The sequence below is a fragment of the Ambystoma mexicanum genome, chromosome 2q (assembly GCF_040938575.1).
Source record: "Ambystoma mexicanum isolate Mex_15411 chromosome 2q, UKY_AmexF1_1, whole genome shotgun sequence".
Taxonomy (NCBI): domain Eukaryota; kingdom Metazoa; phylum Chordata; class Amphibia; order Caudata; family Ambystomatidae; genus Ambystoma; species Ambystoma mexicanum.
In genome coordinates this window covers 203,897,371-203,914,693 of record NC_090924.1, presented here as the reverse complement: position 1 = coordinate 203,914,693, position 17,323 = coordinate 203,897,371, and the positions used below count along the sequence as shown (strand labels likewise).

Here is a 17,323-nt window from a genome sequence, read left to right as displayed (position 1 = left end):
AACTGTTGAGGTGTTCTATTCTGTAGGTTAGCAGCCACGCCATTGGGATTGTAGTGAGTACCTTGAATTATTTAGGCTCTCCTCTCCCCGTTACCTGCCTGGTCGTATTCATTTAACTGTATATCCGCGGCAAGGGATGACCGACGGCATGTTTTTACACGTCCCTCTACTTATTAAGGTTTCCACATTATGACTTTGGGCTTTTTGTGAAGGTTTTTGAACTACTGCCAAGAACAAGATTTCAATTGCTTGTATGGAGTAACTGTGGGGTTGCTAGGTCAGGTCAAGGATTTTTTAACTCGGATGTTTTTAACTCTATCATGTGTGTTTATTACTTTCTCTTTTTCTCCTCTTTTATTTCTTTGATGTAACTCAGTTGTGAATCGGATTAAGATGGGACGCATCAACCATTCATACATACATGTCATGCCGCCTCTTTTGTGTCAAAGAGATAGACGCCTTAGACATTTTTTGCAGGTCGTCGAAACTACCTACTCTTAGATACCAGTTCAGTACATGAGATTGATGATGGCTGCACTAGGTACTGGTCGTTGACTGTTTAGGTCGGAATGGTGACAAGTAATGCATTGTTTTTCAACTTCATTGCACTTTCAACTTGTCAGATAATTTTAAACACAATTTGAAATTGGGGACAATATTAAAACCTCACAGGGATACCACTTTTTGCTAAAACCCCCGCTGTGTTTTACCCCTTTCTTATTTCTTTTTCCCTTTTTTGCATATTGTTGCTTTGAATATTTTGTCATTACTTTTGACATTGGATTGTGCCTTGGTGCACTATGTTTCTAAACTGTATCTGCACTGTGCACTTTATGTCCATCCTGCATTGCAGGAGTTTCATTAGATAATTATGCACTTTAATTATAGATATTTAACATTGTTTGTTTTTATGCTGTTTTACCATGGATTCAGCGTTATGTATAATGTAATTTGTTATGTGAACAATAAAGATTGATTGATTTTATACTACCCTTGATCTGGCCTATCCCCTCATTGGGCTCCTACACTGTGAGCAATTTTCCCCGCTTGATTTGTCTAGTGGTGTGCTTCACGTGACCCCACTTCTTTTTGTTGCTAGTGAGGGTAAGCAACATATCGTCGGCGAAGGCCGCCATTTTGTGCTGTCTACCTGAAAATGCAATGCCCCAGATCTGTTTCCCGAATAACTTACAGTAAAGGCTCTAAGTAGATGGCACGCAGAAGCGGGTATAAGGGGCAGCCCTGCTTCGTTCCCCTTTTCAGATGGAACGATTGGGACGTCCTTCTGTTAGGCAGAAACCTGTGCAGTTCCCTTGGGGACCGCTGCAAAAGATTTAGGACTACAGGTGGTTGGCAGTAAACCCAATTGGTAGCAGTCTGTACCACCCAGATTTACCTGGTAGCTGTGGCTGAGCAGTCGGACTTCTCTCAAGATGAGTTAGGCAGTATATAGAGTATACACAATAGGTACAGAGATACAGTAGCACAAGCAAACACTGATCAGAGCTTTAGTGTAAAAGTATATAATTATTTATTTAAAGACACACTTGTAAATTACACTAGCACAAAGAGAGGTAAATAAATTCAAGTCACTATTTTTTATATATATATGTATATGTGTATATATATATATATATATATATATATATATATATATATATATATATATATCCCTAATTACTGATTAGACAAGTCTTAATGAGAAACACCACTTATTTTCAGACAGGGGTGTGTGCTTAACATAAGATGGCACTCTAATAAGTTTTTTTAAAAAGGGAGGGAAAAAGACAGGGTTATTATGAAAGCACACAAATTTCAGTCCTTTTCAAAGAACCACAGTGAGGCAGGTTAAGCAAAGTCTACTGGAGAGCAAGGAAGTTCAAATGCCAGGCCCACTCTTTGAGAGAGCAAGCGAAATGTGTTGGATCACACAGTGGAGTTATGCCCAAAGAGTCTTTGTAGAAAGTTCACAAAAGATTGCGATCAAGTCAGGAAAAGTTAGTTAACAGGTCGCAGGCTAGCCCAGGTTAGAAAGTCGAGGCTTTGTCACCCCGAACGATCTGTCGCAAGGGAAGCCAGGCGGGACACAGTACCTGAAAGTGGGAAGAACGCTCCAGCGGGGGCAGTTGTTCCTGGCAGTGGGTGCAAGTCGGTGTTTAGTCCAGAGGAAGAGGAGGTCTCGACGTGGAGGAAAGCTGAAGATCGTTGCGCTGCCAGGGAAGAAACCAGCCGCAGAGTTTCCCGGTTACAAGGTTCCACCCTTTTCTTCGCGGTAGTGGTAAACCGTGGTATTCCGGTTGCCGGGGTGCTTGGCACGGGCAAGACGGCCACGAGATGGTCCAGGAAGGCGAAAAGACGGGCAAACTGGTAATCCCCACCAGTCAAAGGAAGAAGACTCTCCGGACTGGAGATCTCCTCTGTCGTCGGGAAAAGTGGTGAGACGGTTCAGCAGGGCTCCACTGGTGGTGTCGTTGCAGGTCAGCTCGGCTTCTCCCTCCTCGGATTCTTTAGGTCCTGTGGCGACGTCTGAAGTTCCAGTCCCCAAAGCCCTGCTTTTATGCAGAAAACCCCCATTCATTCAGCCTAGCTGTCAATCAAACATGCCACTTGGGCCAATCACACAAGAGTGCGACTTGAGTTGCCGAGGCAACTCAGTCCAGGGTGCCTAAACCCCCTCCCACACCCTCTGTGGTACCCAGACAGAATGGCACCACTTTTGGAGGCTTCTGTGGAGAAGCCCGCCAAAAAGTGGAACAAAGGGCTCGACTTGGGTTGGAATCACAGAAGCAAACACAAACGCCATTTTGGAACCAAGTTTCGGCGAAAAATACCAACCGGTGAATTTATATTAATTTAATAAACTGGCGGTATGTTCGAGGCTATTTTAATAAGTGGTAGCCTCGAACAATGGGAAAATCCCATAGGGATATATTCGCTGTCGAATATAAAAAGTAGTATCCACTGCCACCAGCCAAAACTCGGTCAGGGGGGACTGGACAGTGCCCCCTCGAACAACAGACCCCGGGGCAATCGAATTGCCCCAAACAGTACGTCCACAATAGGATGATTTGTACTGGTTCTGCTCACAATTTGAGACTAGTAAAGCCAATGGTGACTTTACATGCCCTGGGAGACAGTAGTCAGTCCCAGGGTATGGAGTCTATGTTTGGGGGTTGCTACGACACCCCTGGGTTACGGCACGGAGGGTGCTGTGTAACCCACATACCAAAAACACATGAAGCCCTATGGGGTAAAGGACCCCATAGCCCATAAAACACATACAAAGTCAAAGGAACACCTCAAATCATGTCTAAGAGTGGGAGGAAAAGAGTCTCACTCTTAGCAGGAGAAAAAAATAAACCCCAAAAGTCCAGCAAAGCTGCTGGGGGACTCGCTAGGTTTGGGAAATTAGCCTTTACAGAGAATTCTCCCTAACACCTTCCATTTAATATTATTCGTGCTTGAGGCCCCTCATAGTTCACTTTTACCATTTGCAAGTAGGTTCCCCCGAGCCCCATACTTTCCATGGTTCTGAAGAGGAACGACCACTCCACCCAGTCAAATGCTTTTTCTGCGTCCAAGTAAGACTGCTGGAGTGTTTGTTTTGTCTACTTTTTCAAGGTGAGCCAGCTTCCTTATATTGTCCGATGTTTGCCTCACTTTAATGAATCCTGCCTGATCCTGGTGTATCAGGTCTGGAAGGAACCCCTCTAATCTATTGGCCAGGATTTTTGTGTATATCTTGGCGTCCTCATTAATGAGGCCTATCGGCCTATAGGACGATCTTTCCGTGTGGTCCTTTCCTTGCTTCAATATAAGGGAGATCTTGGCCTCTTTCATAGATGCTGCTATCTGGCCTCTATCCTTGAAAGAGTTGAAAAAGTGGATTAATTGTGGTGTTACTATCCCTGAGAAGGTCTTGTAAAAAGACGCCAAATAGTCGTCGGGGCCCGGTGCCTTACCCAAGGGCAATTTTGCTATGACCCCTCTCACCTCGTCCTCCGAGATTGCTTGGTTTAAACTAGTTTGGGCTTCCCTGCTGAGTGTTTGTAGATGTATTTTTCCCAGGAAGTCCTCCTGTACCTGAGCTTGGGGGACCTGTGATGTGTACAGTGTCTCGTAAAATTTGACCATACTCTCCTGAATGTCTTCCAGTCGTGTGGTTCTAACGCCATTCTCTGTTTTTAGGGCCGTAATTGTGTTTCTTGACGTTGTCCCCCGGAGGAGACACGCTAATAGGGCGTCAGCCTTATTTGCTTTTGCATAGTATTTTTGTCTCACATACCGCAGGGCCCCTTTTGCTTTCTTAGTCCGCAGGATCCCCAGCTGGCCTATCGCCCTTCTGTACTTCCTTCTGGTTGTTCCTAGTTGGAGCCTCTGCCACCTTCTTCCTTGCCCCTTCTACTTTCCCCTCAAGCTGAATCTCCAGGGCCTTGAAGTTGTTTGTGTCTGATTGCTTTGGCCGCTATAAATTCCCCCCTCATTTTGGTTTTGAACGCGTCCCATCTGGCGTCTTCCCCTGTATCTCCCCTTTTGTTATTCTCGAAGAAGTGTCTCATCTTTTACTCCATTTCTTCTCCAAGCGCTGGGTCCCTCATTAGATGTTCCAGGTATTTCCACCTCCATACCCCCCTTCCATTTCCCATATCTAGTTGCATTGTTAGTTTTATGGTCGGCTATCCCCATAGGGCCCACCTCTATTTCCTGAACTCTACCCACCAGGCCCACTGACATCCAAATATAATCTATTCTTGATTGCGTCCCCTGTACTTCAGAAAGAAAGGTATATCCCTCTGCGTTCCCGTGAATTTCCCTCCACACATCTCTTAAACCCAAGCCTGACATTCTCTCCTTGAGTTCTGGCGAGGCCACGGCCCCTCCCCCCATATCCTTTTTCCCCGATCTATATCTGGCTCTGTCCCAGGCTATGTTCAGGTCCCCCAGTATAATTATATGCCCTCGTGCTTGCTCCTCCATCTTCGTCAGGAAGGCCCGCATAAACACGTCTTGACCTGAGTTTGGAGCGTGGATAACCGCTATCGTGAAAGCTGCATCTCCCAACTTGCCTATTGCCATTAGATACCCGCCTCCCTTATCCATTATGGTCTCCCCGACCCTAAAATTCACTGTATTCTGAATAGCCAGGGCCAGCCCGCCTGTTTTAGTCTCCCCTGTTGCCTGGAGGATTTGATCAAAGCCCCGTAGCCTAAGACGGTTCTGATCTTTATGTAGTAAATGCGTCTCCTGTAACCCCAGGAAATCTGACTTTTCTCTTTTTGTGAAAAGAGCTCTAATTTTTTCCTCTTCAGTGGGGAGTTAAGGCCCCTAACATTATGAGTCACCCAATTGAGTGTGGATTTCTTGGTTATGCCCTCCCCTTATGAATTCCTCAATTAATGCTCCTCCTCCTCTGTCTATCAATGACCCCGAGTCTGGCTTTAATTCCCCACTCGAACTCCCGGTAGGCACCTTTCCCCCCCCCCTTTTCCTCCCATCCCCTGAACTCCTCACCCCCCACGCCCCCCTCCAAACCTCATTTGCTCCTTGTTGGCCACCACCCCATTGATCTTATGCACATATCGGATTATTTCCCCCCCCCCAACCCCCCTCCCCCACGGGTTCCATCCTCTCTCTCGTGGTAGAGTCTGTGCCTCTTTCCTTACCGGTGGCATCCCGCAGAGCTGATTTCCTTCTTCTCCCTTCTCCCACCATTGACCACTCCCACGGTCTGGGCTTCGTCCCTCTTCCAGTCTCGGGTGACTTCCCTACACCGACCGGCTCCTGGCCGTGTTCCAGCTCCATATATAAAATGTCAACTCCTTCTTGCAGCATGGTTATCCTCCTCTGTGTGCCAGCCAGTCGAACAGCAATCCGAATAGAAATGTCAATTTGTACTTGATCCCTTTCTTTTTGAGTTTTGCGGTTACTTGCCCCATCTGGCCTCGTTTGAGAAGGGTACTATGAGACGAATCTTGGTATAATTCTATTCGCTGACCCTGAAATATAATTGGCTCGTTCCGACTGGTTGCCCTCAGGACCGCTTCCTTTTGTGAATATCTCGCAAAGGCAGTTAGGATATCTCTGGGTCTACCGCCCTGGCTTCTACCGAGATGGCCCACTCTGTGCACCCTGTCCAGCTCTATCTTGTCCGGGGCAGTCTGACGCAGTAGGCCCGCATATATTTCCTGGACTGGTTCTTTCAAGTCTCTGTCCGTCACTGATTCTGGCAGCAGTTTCATCCTAATGTTGATCCTTCGGGACCTATTTTTCAAGTCTTCCATCGTGAAGTTTTGCGTTGCCATGTCCAATCTCTCTATCGCTTCGCTATTTTCCATAGTCTCTTTGCCCACCTCTTGTAGGCCCTTTTCTATGATGTGGGTCCTCCCTCCCAATTGGCCGACCTCCTGCTTAATTTCCGCCACTTCCAAATTGATATCCGTTCTTAGTAGTAGAATTTGTTCCTGAAATGTTCTCGCCAGGGTGGACTGTAGGGAGAGCAGTTTGAATTAACATTTCTTTATCTTTTTAGGAAAGTGTGCATTCCAGTCAATCACTGACCCAGTGATTTGACCATAGATAGGGAAAGGACAAGACTTGGGAGATATTGATATGTGTTGGGACCCAGTCCAGAATGTTACCCTCTCTGTGTTGGTACGTTAACATGCATAGATACCCACTGCCTCTAGGCCGGCAAGGGTTAATGAGGCTGCCTCCAAATCCACGTCATTGGAGGCCCTCAAATTAAAATCGCCTAGAAAAATCATATGCAAAGTTGGTTTTAGTATATCACTGAGTAATGCAAGCAGTTGTTTCTCAAATTGGGGAGTTTTGTAGGGAGGCCTATTAAAAAACTAGTGGGTGTTATAATCTACACTTAACCACTCAATATTCACAACTGTCTAAAGCCATGGCATTGGTAATATGCATTTTTAGTGTGTCCTTATAAATGAGGGCCACTCCAAGCCCTCTATTGTTTGTACAATCTACCCCAAACATTTTATAACCTTATGGGGTATCAAGAGTAGCTGCATGTACCTCAGCATCATCTAGCCATGTTTCGGTGGTGGTCAGTATGTCCACCCCTTAGTCGACCAATTCAACTGCAAATTGAAACGGAGAGCATGTATTCAGAAGTGACACTTGCAAATTAGGAGCATTACAGCAAGATTCCTGTCCCTTCACTAAATTGCGAGTAGCAGACACTGAGGCAGCAGGATTATGAGTGTCATCACCATCCATTTCTGGTCAAAATTCCTTGAGCCAGCACGCTGCCATCAGAGGCAACATTGATTCTGGTATTTGAGTCTGCAATCGTGGAAGGCCAGACGGTACTGCTAGCACATCCAGTTCTGTGCTCTCTGCAAAGACTCCAATTTGTCAGTCCTTTCCAGCACTACAGGGGCGTCTAGCTTTGGAGTCGGCAATGAGGCAAGACCTACCCCATTAGGGAGTAAATCATCTACCTCAATAATGATGTTGTCTTTAAAGGTTATCAATGCAGTTGAAGGGGCAGTCGTGGGAGTGAGTTTCAGCACGGGTAAGCCAGGCAGAGCGATGTCAATGAAATCATTAAAAGGCGCAGCGCAATGATCCCATACTGCACTTATAGAGCAGCGATCTGACTTAGTGACAAAGTCGCCAAAAGCCTCCTGTGTCGATAACAGTATCAAGCATGGACCGCAAGTCCACCATAGCTAGATAGTAAACCAAAATCTCTGCACGATTTTGGCGTTTTGTGTTTGAGCCGGCAGTCTCAGGAGAGGCGGATCCCTTCAGATTATTACACACACTCTCAATGATAGTTAATGGGTGGATTCCCTTGCCTGATACCATGATCGGTCAGGTCAAGCAAGGCCTGACCATTTGTCAGCACAGATGGACAAAGTGCAGCACAAAAAAAACATTAGTTGCAAAGGCAATCCACCAACGTCGCATAAAGTGAGCACTAAATAAAAATGCATCTAATTATATGCATGTAGGTATCAGCATCCACATGGACACAGTACCTTTAGGCATCAATAAGGGACAAGCAGCAGAGTCTTTCACCCACGTCCACACAACCAGGACGCAAACTGGCTTTAAAGTGCTGGCGCTCATGTGCCCGATTAAGGCACAAAAATACTGCCGGAAAACTGGTTGAGGTGGTCTCAAAGCCACTACTTTACAAATCCTGGCAAGTTTTCAACTAGTTTCCCCAAAATGTCCACAAAAATCAAACCATATCCAGCAAAGCAAAAACACTCTAGTCAAATTAAGCTAACAAGTGAAAAGAGGGCGCTTCTTACGTTTATATACAGGCGCAAACCGGCTTGAACATGATCTCACTGGTACTGCAGGTCAAAATTGATAGATTCTGCGGTAGCGACCGTGGGCGGTTTGGCCTTTCGAGTTAACCTAGTTAAATTGCACGGGTCCCCAACTTTTATCATTTGGTCCCAATCCCGCCTCTGACACTATATGTGGTGGGTCAGGCGGAGGCCGCAGACTCTGATTCATTTGAATGAATTCTTTATTAAAGAAAAAGATAAAGGTCTAACTTTCCTGAGGAATCCCTACCCAACAAAAATTGCTAAGGTGCTTGTCAGTCATCAGTGAAAAGTCTTAAATTAATCTGTCCACCGTCCAAACTAATCCTCTCAAACCTAATAACTAAGGACCAGAGAATCCCCATGACAAGGGCCAACCCACGTCCCGACCTTGAAGCTTCTCTGATATTGACCGATGCATGACAAGTTAACCACCTCCTTTTGAACCCTGAGAAAACTGAAATAATGATGTGCGGCAATGCTGCCCTTCTCCCACAACCGCTCCCATGGCCCCCTTCCCTCGGCCCACGCAGATATACCCCACGAAAATCGTCCTATCTGCACACATAAGCGTACCATACAGGCGTAATGCAGCCAGAACCCAGTCTTGGTGTCCTTCCTCCAGACTGCACACATTCAACTGATATCAAAATACCACCACACCTAATGCTAGGATGCAGCTACCATGTAGCAATTGCATCAGCTGCACACATCATCGGTGCACCCAAGCACCCTATGACACCTTACTGTCTCAACTGATTTGGACTGCGATCCCAGAGGGCGTTCAACCTACCAGCGCTTTGAGGTCATACCAATGATATATAGAGCGCTATATAAATGCCAAATAACCTAATAGAATGACTCCCTTCTCCTGTTGCGTTTGCTGCTTTTGAACTTCAGCTCAATAGGTTATCTTTAGTCTCTGGTGACTACTTTTATCAATTCACACAGTACATTCAGTATTTGCTGGGATTTTCCGCTCTTTTCTTGGGCTGCGGTTTTCTGTTCTTCCTTTTGACTTTTCATATCAAATGATGCTCCCTTTTTCCCCTTGTAGGGTTGTCCAATATTGACACATTTCTACCTTTATACTTTCTCTGTTTTGTGATTTCTCTTCTTTTCTTAGTCTCACCTTTTCTTAGTCTCGCGCCTTGAAACACCTGTGTATAGGCGGGTTACAAATGCCATATCATATATCATATCATACCTGATTGACACGATTATGAACTTTCCAACACCGTTTCTCCTTATCCCTTCTGGCTATTTACTAGGTATTGCTCTCTCCTGCATTGGGCTGAGTATGAGTGTTCCAGTAACAAATGTCATTAACTTCTCTACACATCAAAGTGATGTTCTCTTAACCGCTACTAGTATGAGCTTTCCAGTAATAATTCTTATGAACTTCCCTGGCGTTTATAGACTTTCTCCACACTGTGACGAATAGGATCGTTCCAATAATGGTTCTCCGTCCCCCTCCTGTCTCCAGTCTTCCCTGTTACTTGTGACTGGTAGGGATAACATCAATGGGTCCTCTGTTTCCTCCTTGTCTGTCAACATCGTCAGGTGGCCTTTGATTGTTCCTTCACGTCTTTCTTGCTGCCGTAAATGAAGGCTCTCTGGCTTCCCAGGTACCGGTTTATTCTGTTTTGCTTGCACAGTACCTGCATTAACTGCACCCCAGGTCCACCACACGTTTCCTGTTGTCATGCCACCACTCTTCCTCTCATTCAATTTGCCGCTTTTAGGATGCTATGCATCCAACGGTACTATTCTCCTGCTCGTTCTTGCGAGACGCCACCCGTCTCTCTGGTTCCTGCCCTCTCATAACTTGTGGATGCCGAGTGTGCAGCATTTATTTAATGCTGGCTTTTGCGAGACAATTCGTAACTTGCAGGCTTCTTATTTCTCTCTTGCCTCTTCCCCTTTCATATGCTACGTAGCCGTGGGACTTCTCTGGCGCAGTTACAAAGTCCATTCTCTCTGTCCTCCATGAATTCTGTTCTCCTCCACAGATCATCCTTCTCGTCCCAGTTAATGAGGATTTCTCGGTTAAAGCAACACTTGCAGTTTCCTCCTTGACAATAGCACATATTGATATTTTCTTCGCCTAAATCTTTGCAGGATATCTTAGAATAGATGTTATTGGTATGTTCTCTAGAAAGTTTCTCACAGGAATGAAAGTCCTTGTCCCCAAAGGGGAGTCTCTACTGCTGAGGTCTCACTTGCCTCTATTACTTCGGAAGGTAGTTGCAGAGCAGGTTCACCTCCCTAGCCTCACAAGGGCGGTGGGCGGGGGGGTCTTCCCCTTTGGGGACAGGGAACGTCCCCAATCTTTATCTCAGCGCCTCATCGGCTTAGAATGAAGGCTGAGAATGCTGAGGCTCAGATAGAGAATCCTGCCTTCTGACTGGGAGAACAGGTCCGCCCTTACTGGGAAGCACCAGAGAGGATGGATGTAAATGTCCAAAAGTTCAGGGTATCACATTTACTGGGCATAGTTGGAGCGATCATGAGTCTGAACCTCCTCACTCTCCGACGGTCCTGCAGGATGACAGGAATATGAAAAATGCATAGAGGAGAGCCAAATTCCACACTAATCAATGCGTCTGCTAGAGCCACCTTTGGGGACAATTCCCTTGAGTGGAACAGCTTGCACTTCTGGTTGACCCTGAAGTTGAAGTGGTCCACTTGAGCAGTCACACACGAGGCAAATATTTCACCCTAAACCTCCTGACATATTTACTGTTTGTGGAAGACTGACTGCCTGCTCGGGTGGTGGGCAGCAATATTCAGTGTCCTTGCCAGATGGGCATCTGACAGGGAATCTCTATTCTACAGACCCCAGATCCACAGTCTCATGCTTGCCTGCACAAAAGTAGAAATTGCTGCATTGCTGTGTGAGAAATGTCGTAATTACACACCAAATGTTTTCTGGCTATATGCTCCTTGTAGTGATTAACCATTACCAACCTGATCCCCAATCTTGACCAACCAGGAGACAGGAAATGCAAGCTGAATTTGCTGCAATAGCCCATATTCCCTGCTCTTCTGCATTTGAAGTTGGCCGCCATCTTTCCTCCCTTAACAATGTCCTTGCCCACACCATTTCTACATTCTGAGCGGCTGGCATGGCGGCAAGTGTCACTCTGCTAGTAAGTTCTCACAGCAGATTCCGCCTGTCTCTCTGGGGCCATCCTCTTTACATGCCTGGCCATTGTGGCCACCTGCCTCAGCCCTCCGTGCCAGTCGTTACCCATGAGAATCTAATTGTTTTGAGAAACGGTTTTCAAATCAAGTGTTGGCTCCTGAATCCATTAGTCCTTGGGCCTCATTACGACCCGGGCGGTAAGGGATTACCGTTAAGGGCACCGGTGCCGGTAATCCCTTATCGCCCTATTCCGAGGTCCCTTTGCGGGTCCTCCCTTAACGCCTGGTTTTAAGGACAGGACCCGCAAAGCGACTTTGGAGCTAATAACGGTACCGCAATTAGCGGTACCGTTATTAGCGCCTTCCCCATTCCCATTGAGCCCTACCGGGGCTCAAATGGGAATGGGGAAGGGCCCTGGTGAATGGGGAATTACCGCCCCCGCCAACCTTGGAATGGGGCGGTAATAGCTCCATTCACCAGGGCGGAGTTGGTATGGGTTTGGAGGCAGCCATGGCGCTAATAGCGCCATGGTTACCTCCAAACTCATAATGACCCCCCTTGTCTTTGTCATAGCCATAGTAAAACTAACCTAAACTTCTTTTCCAGTAAAGTAGGTTTAAGATGATAACTTTAGGAAAAACTTTTAAGCGTTTGTGTCTAAATTGCAGATTGCACCGGCAAGGTCCACATTAATTGGATCCTTATTTAATTAAACTGCTGTATCTATTAACCAGATGCATTGCCATCTTGGTTTACACAAAATGTTTTAGATTGATTCTAAATGTCCTTACTGTGTTTGCATGATCTGACCAAGGTGATAGTCAAGTGTATAAGTAAAATTCAACATGCGAAACCAAGTAGATAAAGTCTATTAGACTGCACTTTTTCTTCTGGTCAGAATTGTGTACTTGCACAGTCAAATTTTTGAAGTGTTTGTCTTCCTTTAGTAGATATTTATGATTGATGACATTTTTTGTATAAACAGCGTCTTTATTTTGGTAAATTGCAGTTCCTACTCCGAGAATTTAACAGTATCCATCTTGAATTGTGTATGCAACAGGTAAATTGGTTTAAGAACAGAGATGAGATGCTAGCCTTGCTGCCTAAACTAGACAGCAGTTTGGAAGAGTATTTGAATTTGCAAGAAGAACTGATGGAGGTTGAGAAGCTACATGGAAAGCTACTGGAAGAAAGGGAGTTTCTTGAAGGAGCAGAAGAATCGGACCACCCAACTCAAACTTTGCAGAACAGGTTGGTAATGTTCTAGTATGCATTTTGGAAATTCATCACCACTTACTACTTTTTGGGATCTGTTAACAGTGCTAAAACAGAAATGGAACTTCCATATACAAATGTGAACACTTTCTGTACATGTGGCATGACTAGCATACGTTGTATGACCACTTTGCCTGACTACTTCTGGCAAGTGTTGCAGATAACTCTGGCAAACACTGTAGCAAGTTGCTGTTGGCATCCTCATCCAGTTCGGTGTTGGTTCTCTTAAGTTAAAGGTGGATATGTTTTAGGAGGGCGAGTCAGAATGGGTGCTAGAGCTGCTCAACAGTGGCTTTGCTGTTTTTATTTATAAGATATTTATAAGGCGCACAATTCATCCAAAAAGGTATTTCCAGGCGCCACAAGACTAGAGAGAGCAGTGATATGGAAGATAAACAACAATAGCTGCCCTACTAGGCCTGGTGATATTCGGCTTGTGCAAGTGCAGTAGCAAGAAGTGGAACAAAAAGGGGGGCAGTGGGGGAAGGGGATGGGGGATAGCTGACAGCCAGGGCAAGGGGATAAAAAAGCAGGGGGGTTGGAAGGAAGGCCCAGGGGCTAGGCAAGAGTTGGGGGGGGGGGGGGCGGGGGGTGGGAGCCCAGTAGTGCTGGAGGGTGTTTTCTTCCTGTCTGTGGTGGGGGATCGCTAGCCTTAACCATAAGAAGGTGGCAACAGTCTTCTTCAGAGGGGGCTGCCTCAAAGTACAGCCACTTGATCGGTTGGCGATAGTAACCATCTTCAAAGAATTCATGGGATGAGGAGAGCGGTCTTGGGATATGGTGATTGCTTTTCCTCTCCCCTACTGCCAGTGTAGAGGTCTGCCAAACTTAGCCAGTTGGAGTTACAGAGGACTTAAAGGTTTCAGCCACTTTGTAGCATGGTGCTGAACCTTGGCCTCAGCTAATCAGGGGGGGTACTAAGATCTGTGGCAATGAGGGAGAGGGCGGGAACAAGATCTGAGCTGGCATGGAAGTCAGGGGGTGACTGTATTGAATATGGGTAAGTGATGAGTGCTGCCAGCCTCTGTAGGTACTGTTGGAACCCTATCCAGCCCTTAGTTTAGGCCCAGAGATGGGTCACAAACAGTCTTAACTTGCTAATGGCCTATGAAGGGGAGTCGTGCAGGAATTCCATCCAGTGGTGGGACGGAGGGGCCGAAAGCTGACAGCCTCAGACAGATGGAAGAAATCAGGATTATTTAAGGGTGATTGCAGGGGCAGCCATTGTTTGTGGTGGTCAGTTGTGGAGCGGTTCATCTAGAGCATACTTTATTGAATTCTTTAATCACCTTATGTAGAGTCTCGATCCCTCATTTTAATGTTAAGTAAATACTTTTGTAGAAAGTTGCTTTTTCATGTGTGCAAAACATTGTCGTCTCTTGCCCTGGCCATGGCCATCTCTGGCTCTGGCCATGGCCATGGCTCTGGCCATGGCTCTGGCCATGGCCATGGCCATTGCCGGCCCTGGCCCCGGCCATGGCCATTGCCGGGGCCATGGCCATTGCCGGCCCTGGCCCCGGCCATGGCCATTGCCGGCCCTGGCCCCGGCCATGGCCATTGCCGGCCCCGGCCATGGCCATTGCCGGCCCTGGCCCCGGCCATGGCCATTGCCGGCCCTGGCCCCGGCCATGGCCATTGCCGGCCCTGGCCCCGGCCATGGCCATTGCCGGCCCTGGCCCCGGCCATGGCCCTGGCTATTGCTGGCTCTGGCTGGCTCTGGAGATTGTTGGCTCTGGCCCACACTCACCCTTGCACCCACTCGCATGTCAGCACAGGCGCTCCTGCACACACGCACATTCTTTCACGGATTCACACATGCTTGCAAAACACGCTCACTTGCACTCAGTAACTTGCTCTCCCACTCTGACTCACTGACATGCACAGACTCACCCACACATGCACTCTCATGCGCTCACTCGCATAAATCGCTTGTACTCTCGCTGTCTGTTTATGTGGTTCAACAACTATACATTTATTCTTTAGGGTTAAAGGTATGGGTTGGACAAAACACCTAAGGGGGGCTAAGGATTTCTCAATAATGAAGTATGATTGACAAAACCATGTCAGGAATGGGCTAACAAAAACTCTTTCGAATGGATTGTGTCCTCCCACATATTCCTCATCTTTTATATTTGTATAATTAGCTTTGCTGCTTCGGAAAACATTTTTCCACACCAGAGGGCGCTGTGCTTGATGTCGATGTCCCTCGAGTGCTGCCGAAGCGCGTCTGTCATCCGCAGTACAAGTAACTCGAGCTGTGCCCGCTAGCGTCAGTTCTGTTTTTCCAAAAGTTTTCGCTTCGTGTGTTTGAAACGGCGCTTTAGTTTTTCATCAAGATGTCTTCATCTTCTAATCCTTCGACCGCAAAAACTGGTTTTAAAAAATGCCGGGATTGCGGGAAGAAAATGTCCATCACTGATCCCCATCACGTCTGCCTGTGGTACCTGCGTCCTGACCAATGACTGCGGGTCCTGTCAGGCCCTAAGAGGAAAAGCTCTCAAGGAACGACTAGGTAAATTGGAGGTAGAGAGGGAAACTTCAAAGGCCTCTTCGAAGAGGAACAAAGACTCTGGGGAGTCTAGGGACTCGTCCCGGTGTAAGTCGAAGAAGTCTCGATCAAGGAGTCTGTTAAAAAAAAATCTTCTTCGAAGAATGCAAAGAAGAGCTGTCACTGAACATCTTCTCCTCCTCTAAACATGATTCCCCTACAAAATGGGAGGCTTTCTGAGCCACAATGATGCAAATATTTGGGAGAATGTGGCCCCTCGAAGAATTCAAGCGAAGACCGTGCCCCAGCTCATCCTTCGGATTACAGATGAAGGTCAGAGACTACTAACTGCTCTAAATCCGGCGAGAAATCGAGGGTACCGTCTGGGGAACCTTCTCCGATACCTCAGAAAAAGAGCAAGTCGACAAGCCTATCAGTGCATAAATCGAAGGCAACGCCGGACAAAATGGCATTGGGTTCCAAACCTTCATCAACACCAGTGTCGAAGCTTTTGTCGACACTATTGTCGATGGCACCTTTGCCTAAGACACCTTCGACTTTATCGAAGCCAGCGTCGGCAACATCGACACCTCTGCCGAAGACGGTGTCGATTCCTGTAGCGTCAAAGATTTTTTCTTCGAGCAGTATGGCTTTAAAGTCAACCAATGTTACTTGTACCCTTTTGAGGTTTACCTACACCCTGTGGGACTGTTCGCATGGTGGCTCAGCACATTCCGGAAGGCGAGGAACGAGGCAGCTTCCTGACTATTGTGAAAGATGGAAAGGAGGCAATGGGGGATTCTCCAGTCAGGACTGGACACTGCTGACAGCATCAGCAGGTCCATGGCTTCAAGCACTGTGCTACGTAAGTTTGTGTGGCTGAGAAAGTCATGCTTTGCACCGGATGTGCAGGCCAGGCTACTCAAATATGCCCTTTGACGGCTTGAGGTTGTTCGGCAGCAAGGCGGATGAGAGTCGGGAGAAGCTGCAGACCTCTAAGGTAGCGGCTAAGTCACTTAGCGCCTCCATACGACAACCTCAGCAACACTCCTACTCAGGTTCATCTTCCTGGAAGGGTCTTTCTATTTCTCATTTGGAAGAGGAGGAGGACAGGTTAGTCAAAGAGGACAAAAAAGATTCCCTAGTGGTGGACGAGGAAAGGGTGCTAGATCAGCCCCAGCAGCGGCAACTGTCCCCTCAGCCGCTGCTGCAGCTGCCTCTAAGCCACTCTGAGGTCTTGACCCAAAAGACCCTGGTGGGAGGCAAAATCTCTCAGCATATGAACGAATGGCCGGGCATTACTTCATATGCTTGGGCACTGGAAACACTAGCCCAGGGTTACTGCCTTCCTTTTCAGAAAAGGCCTCCGGATCATCCACCGGATACAACTCTAGCCATTTCAAGATTTCCCAAGGACATCCTTGATCTATCAATTTTTTTTTGTATAGCAATTCTCGCGGTACGGCGTCAAACGCCATCGTAAAATCTAAAAAAGCAATATAGATTGCTTGATTCTGATGATGGGACCACTTTATTAGGCCATTCAATGTTACTATATTTATGGCTGTCCCTAAACCGGGAATAAACCCAGTTTGAAATGGATCACGTATCTTCTCACTATCCAGCCACTTACTTAGTTGGGTCACGAGCAATCGAGCAAACATTTTTCCTGGACAATCCAGTATTGCTATAGGTCTGTATGATTTAGGATCCTCTCTATTACCTTTTTTTGAATATTGGAAGGATAATTGACTTCTTCCACGTGGCTGGGATTTTACCTATTTTAAATATGTTCTTATATATTCGATATAAAATCTCATCCCATTCCTGTGGATTTATTTTGATCATACCATTATGTAGTCCGTCAGGGCCCATTGCACGGGATCGACTTAGCTTGGATATGCCATACCTAATATCTTCTATTTCTAGCGGGAATTCATGCTTGGTAGACCCAGTGTGAAAGTTTAAATGCATATTGGGAAAGGGTGACCGAAACATTTCACGAAAGTAGACTTGCCCAAGCCTCTTGTGATATTGAGTTGATTTTACTGATGCTTGTGTATTGGCTGTTGCTTCATTCAGAAGGGCCCAAATACCGTCCCTAGA

At 46.6% G+C, this 17,323-nt stretch overlaps 1 protein-coding gene across 1 annotated transcript in view; it reads left to right on the top strand.

Moving 5' to 3' along the window:
• SMG1 (SMG1 nonsense mediated mRNA decay associated PI3K related kinase) overlaps positions 1-17,323 on the top strand; it is a 2,768,248-nt gene that overhangs the window by 1,681,830 nt on the left and 1,069,095 nt on the right. Inside the window, exon 46 of the mRNA XM_069647131.1 lies at positions 12,515-12,705. Within this exon, the coding sequence (XP_069503232.1) occupies positions 12,515-12,705 (191 nt within the window). The remainder of the gene's footprint in view (positions 1-12,514; positions 12,706-17,323) is intronic.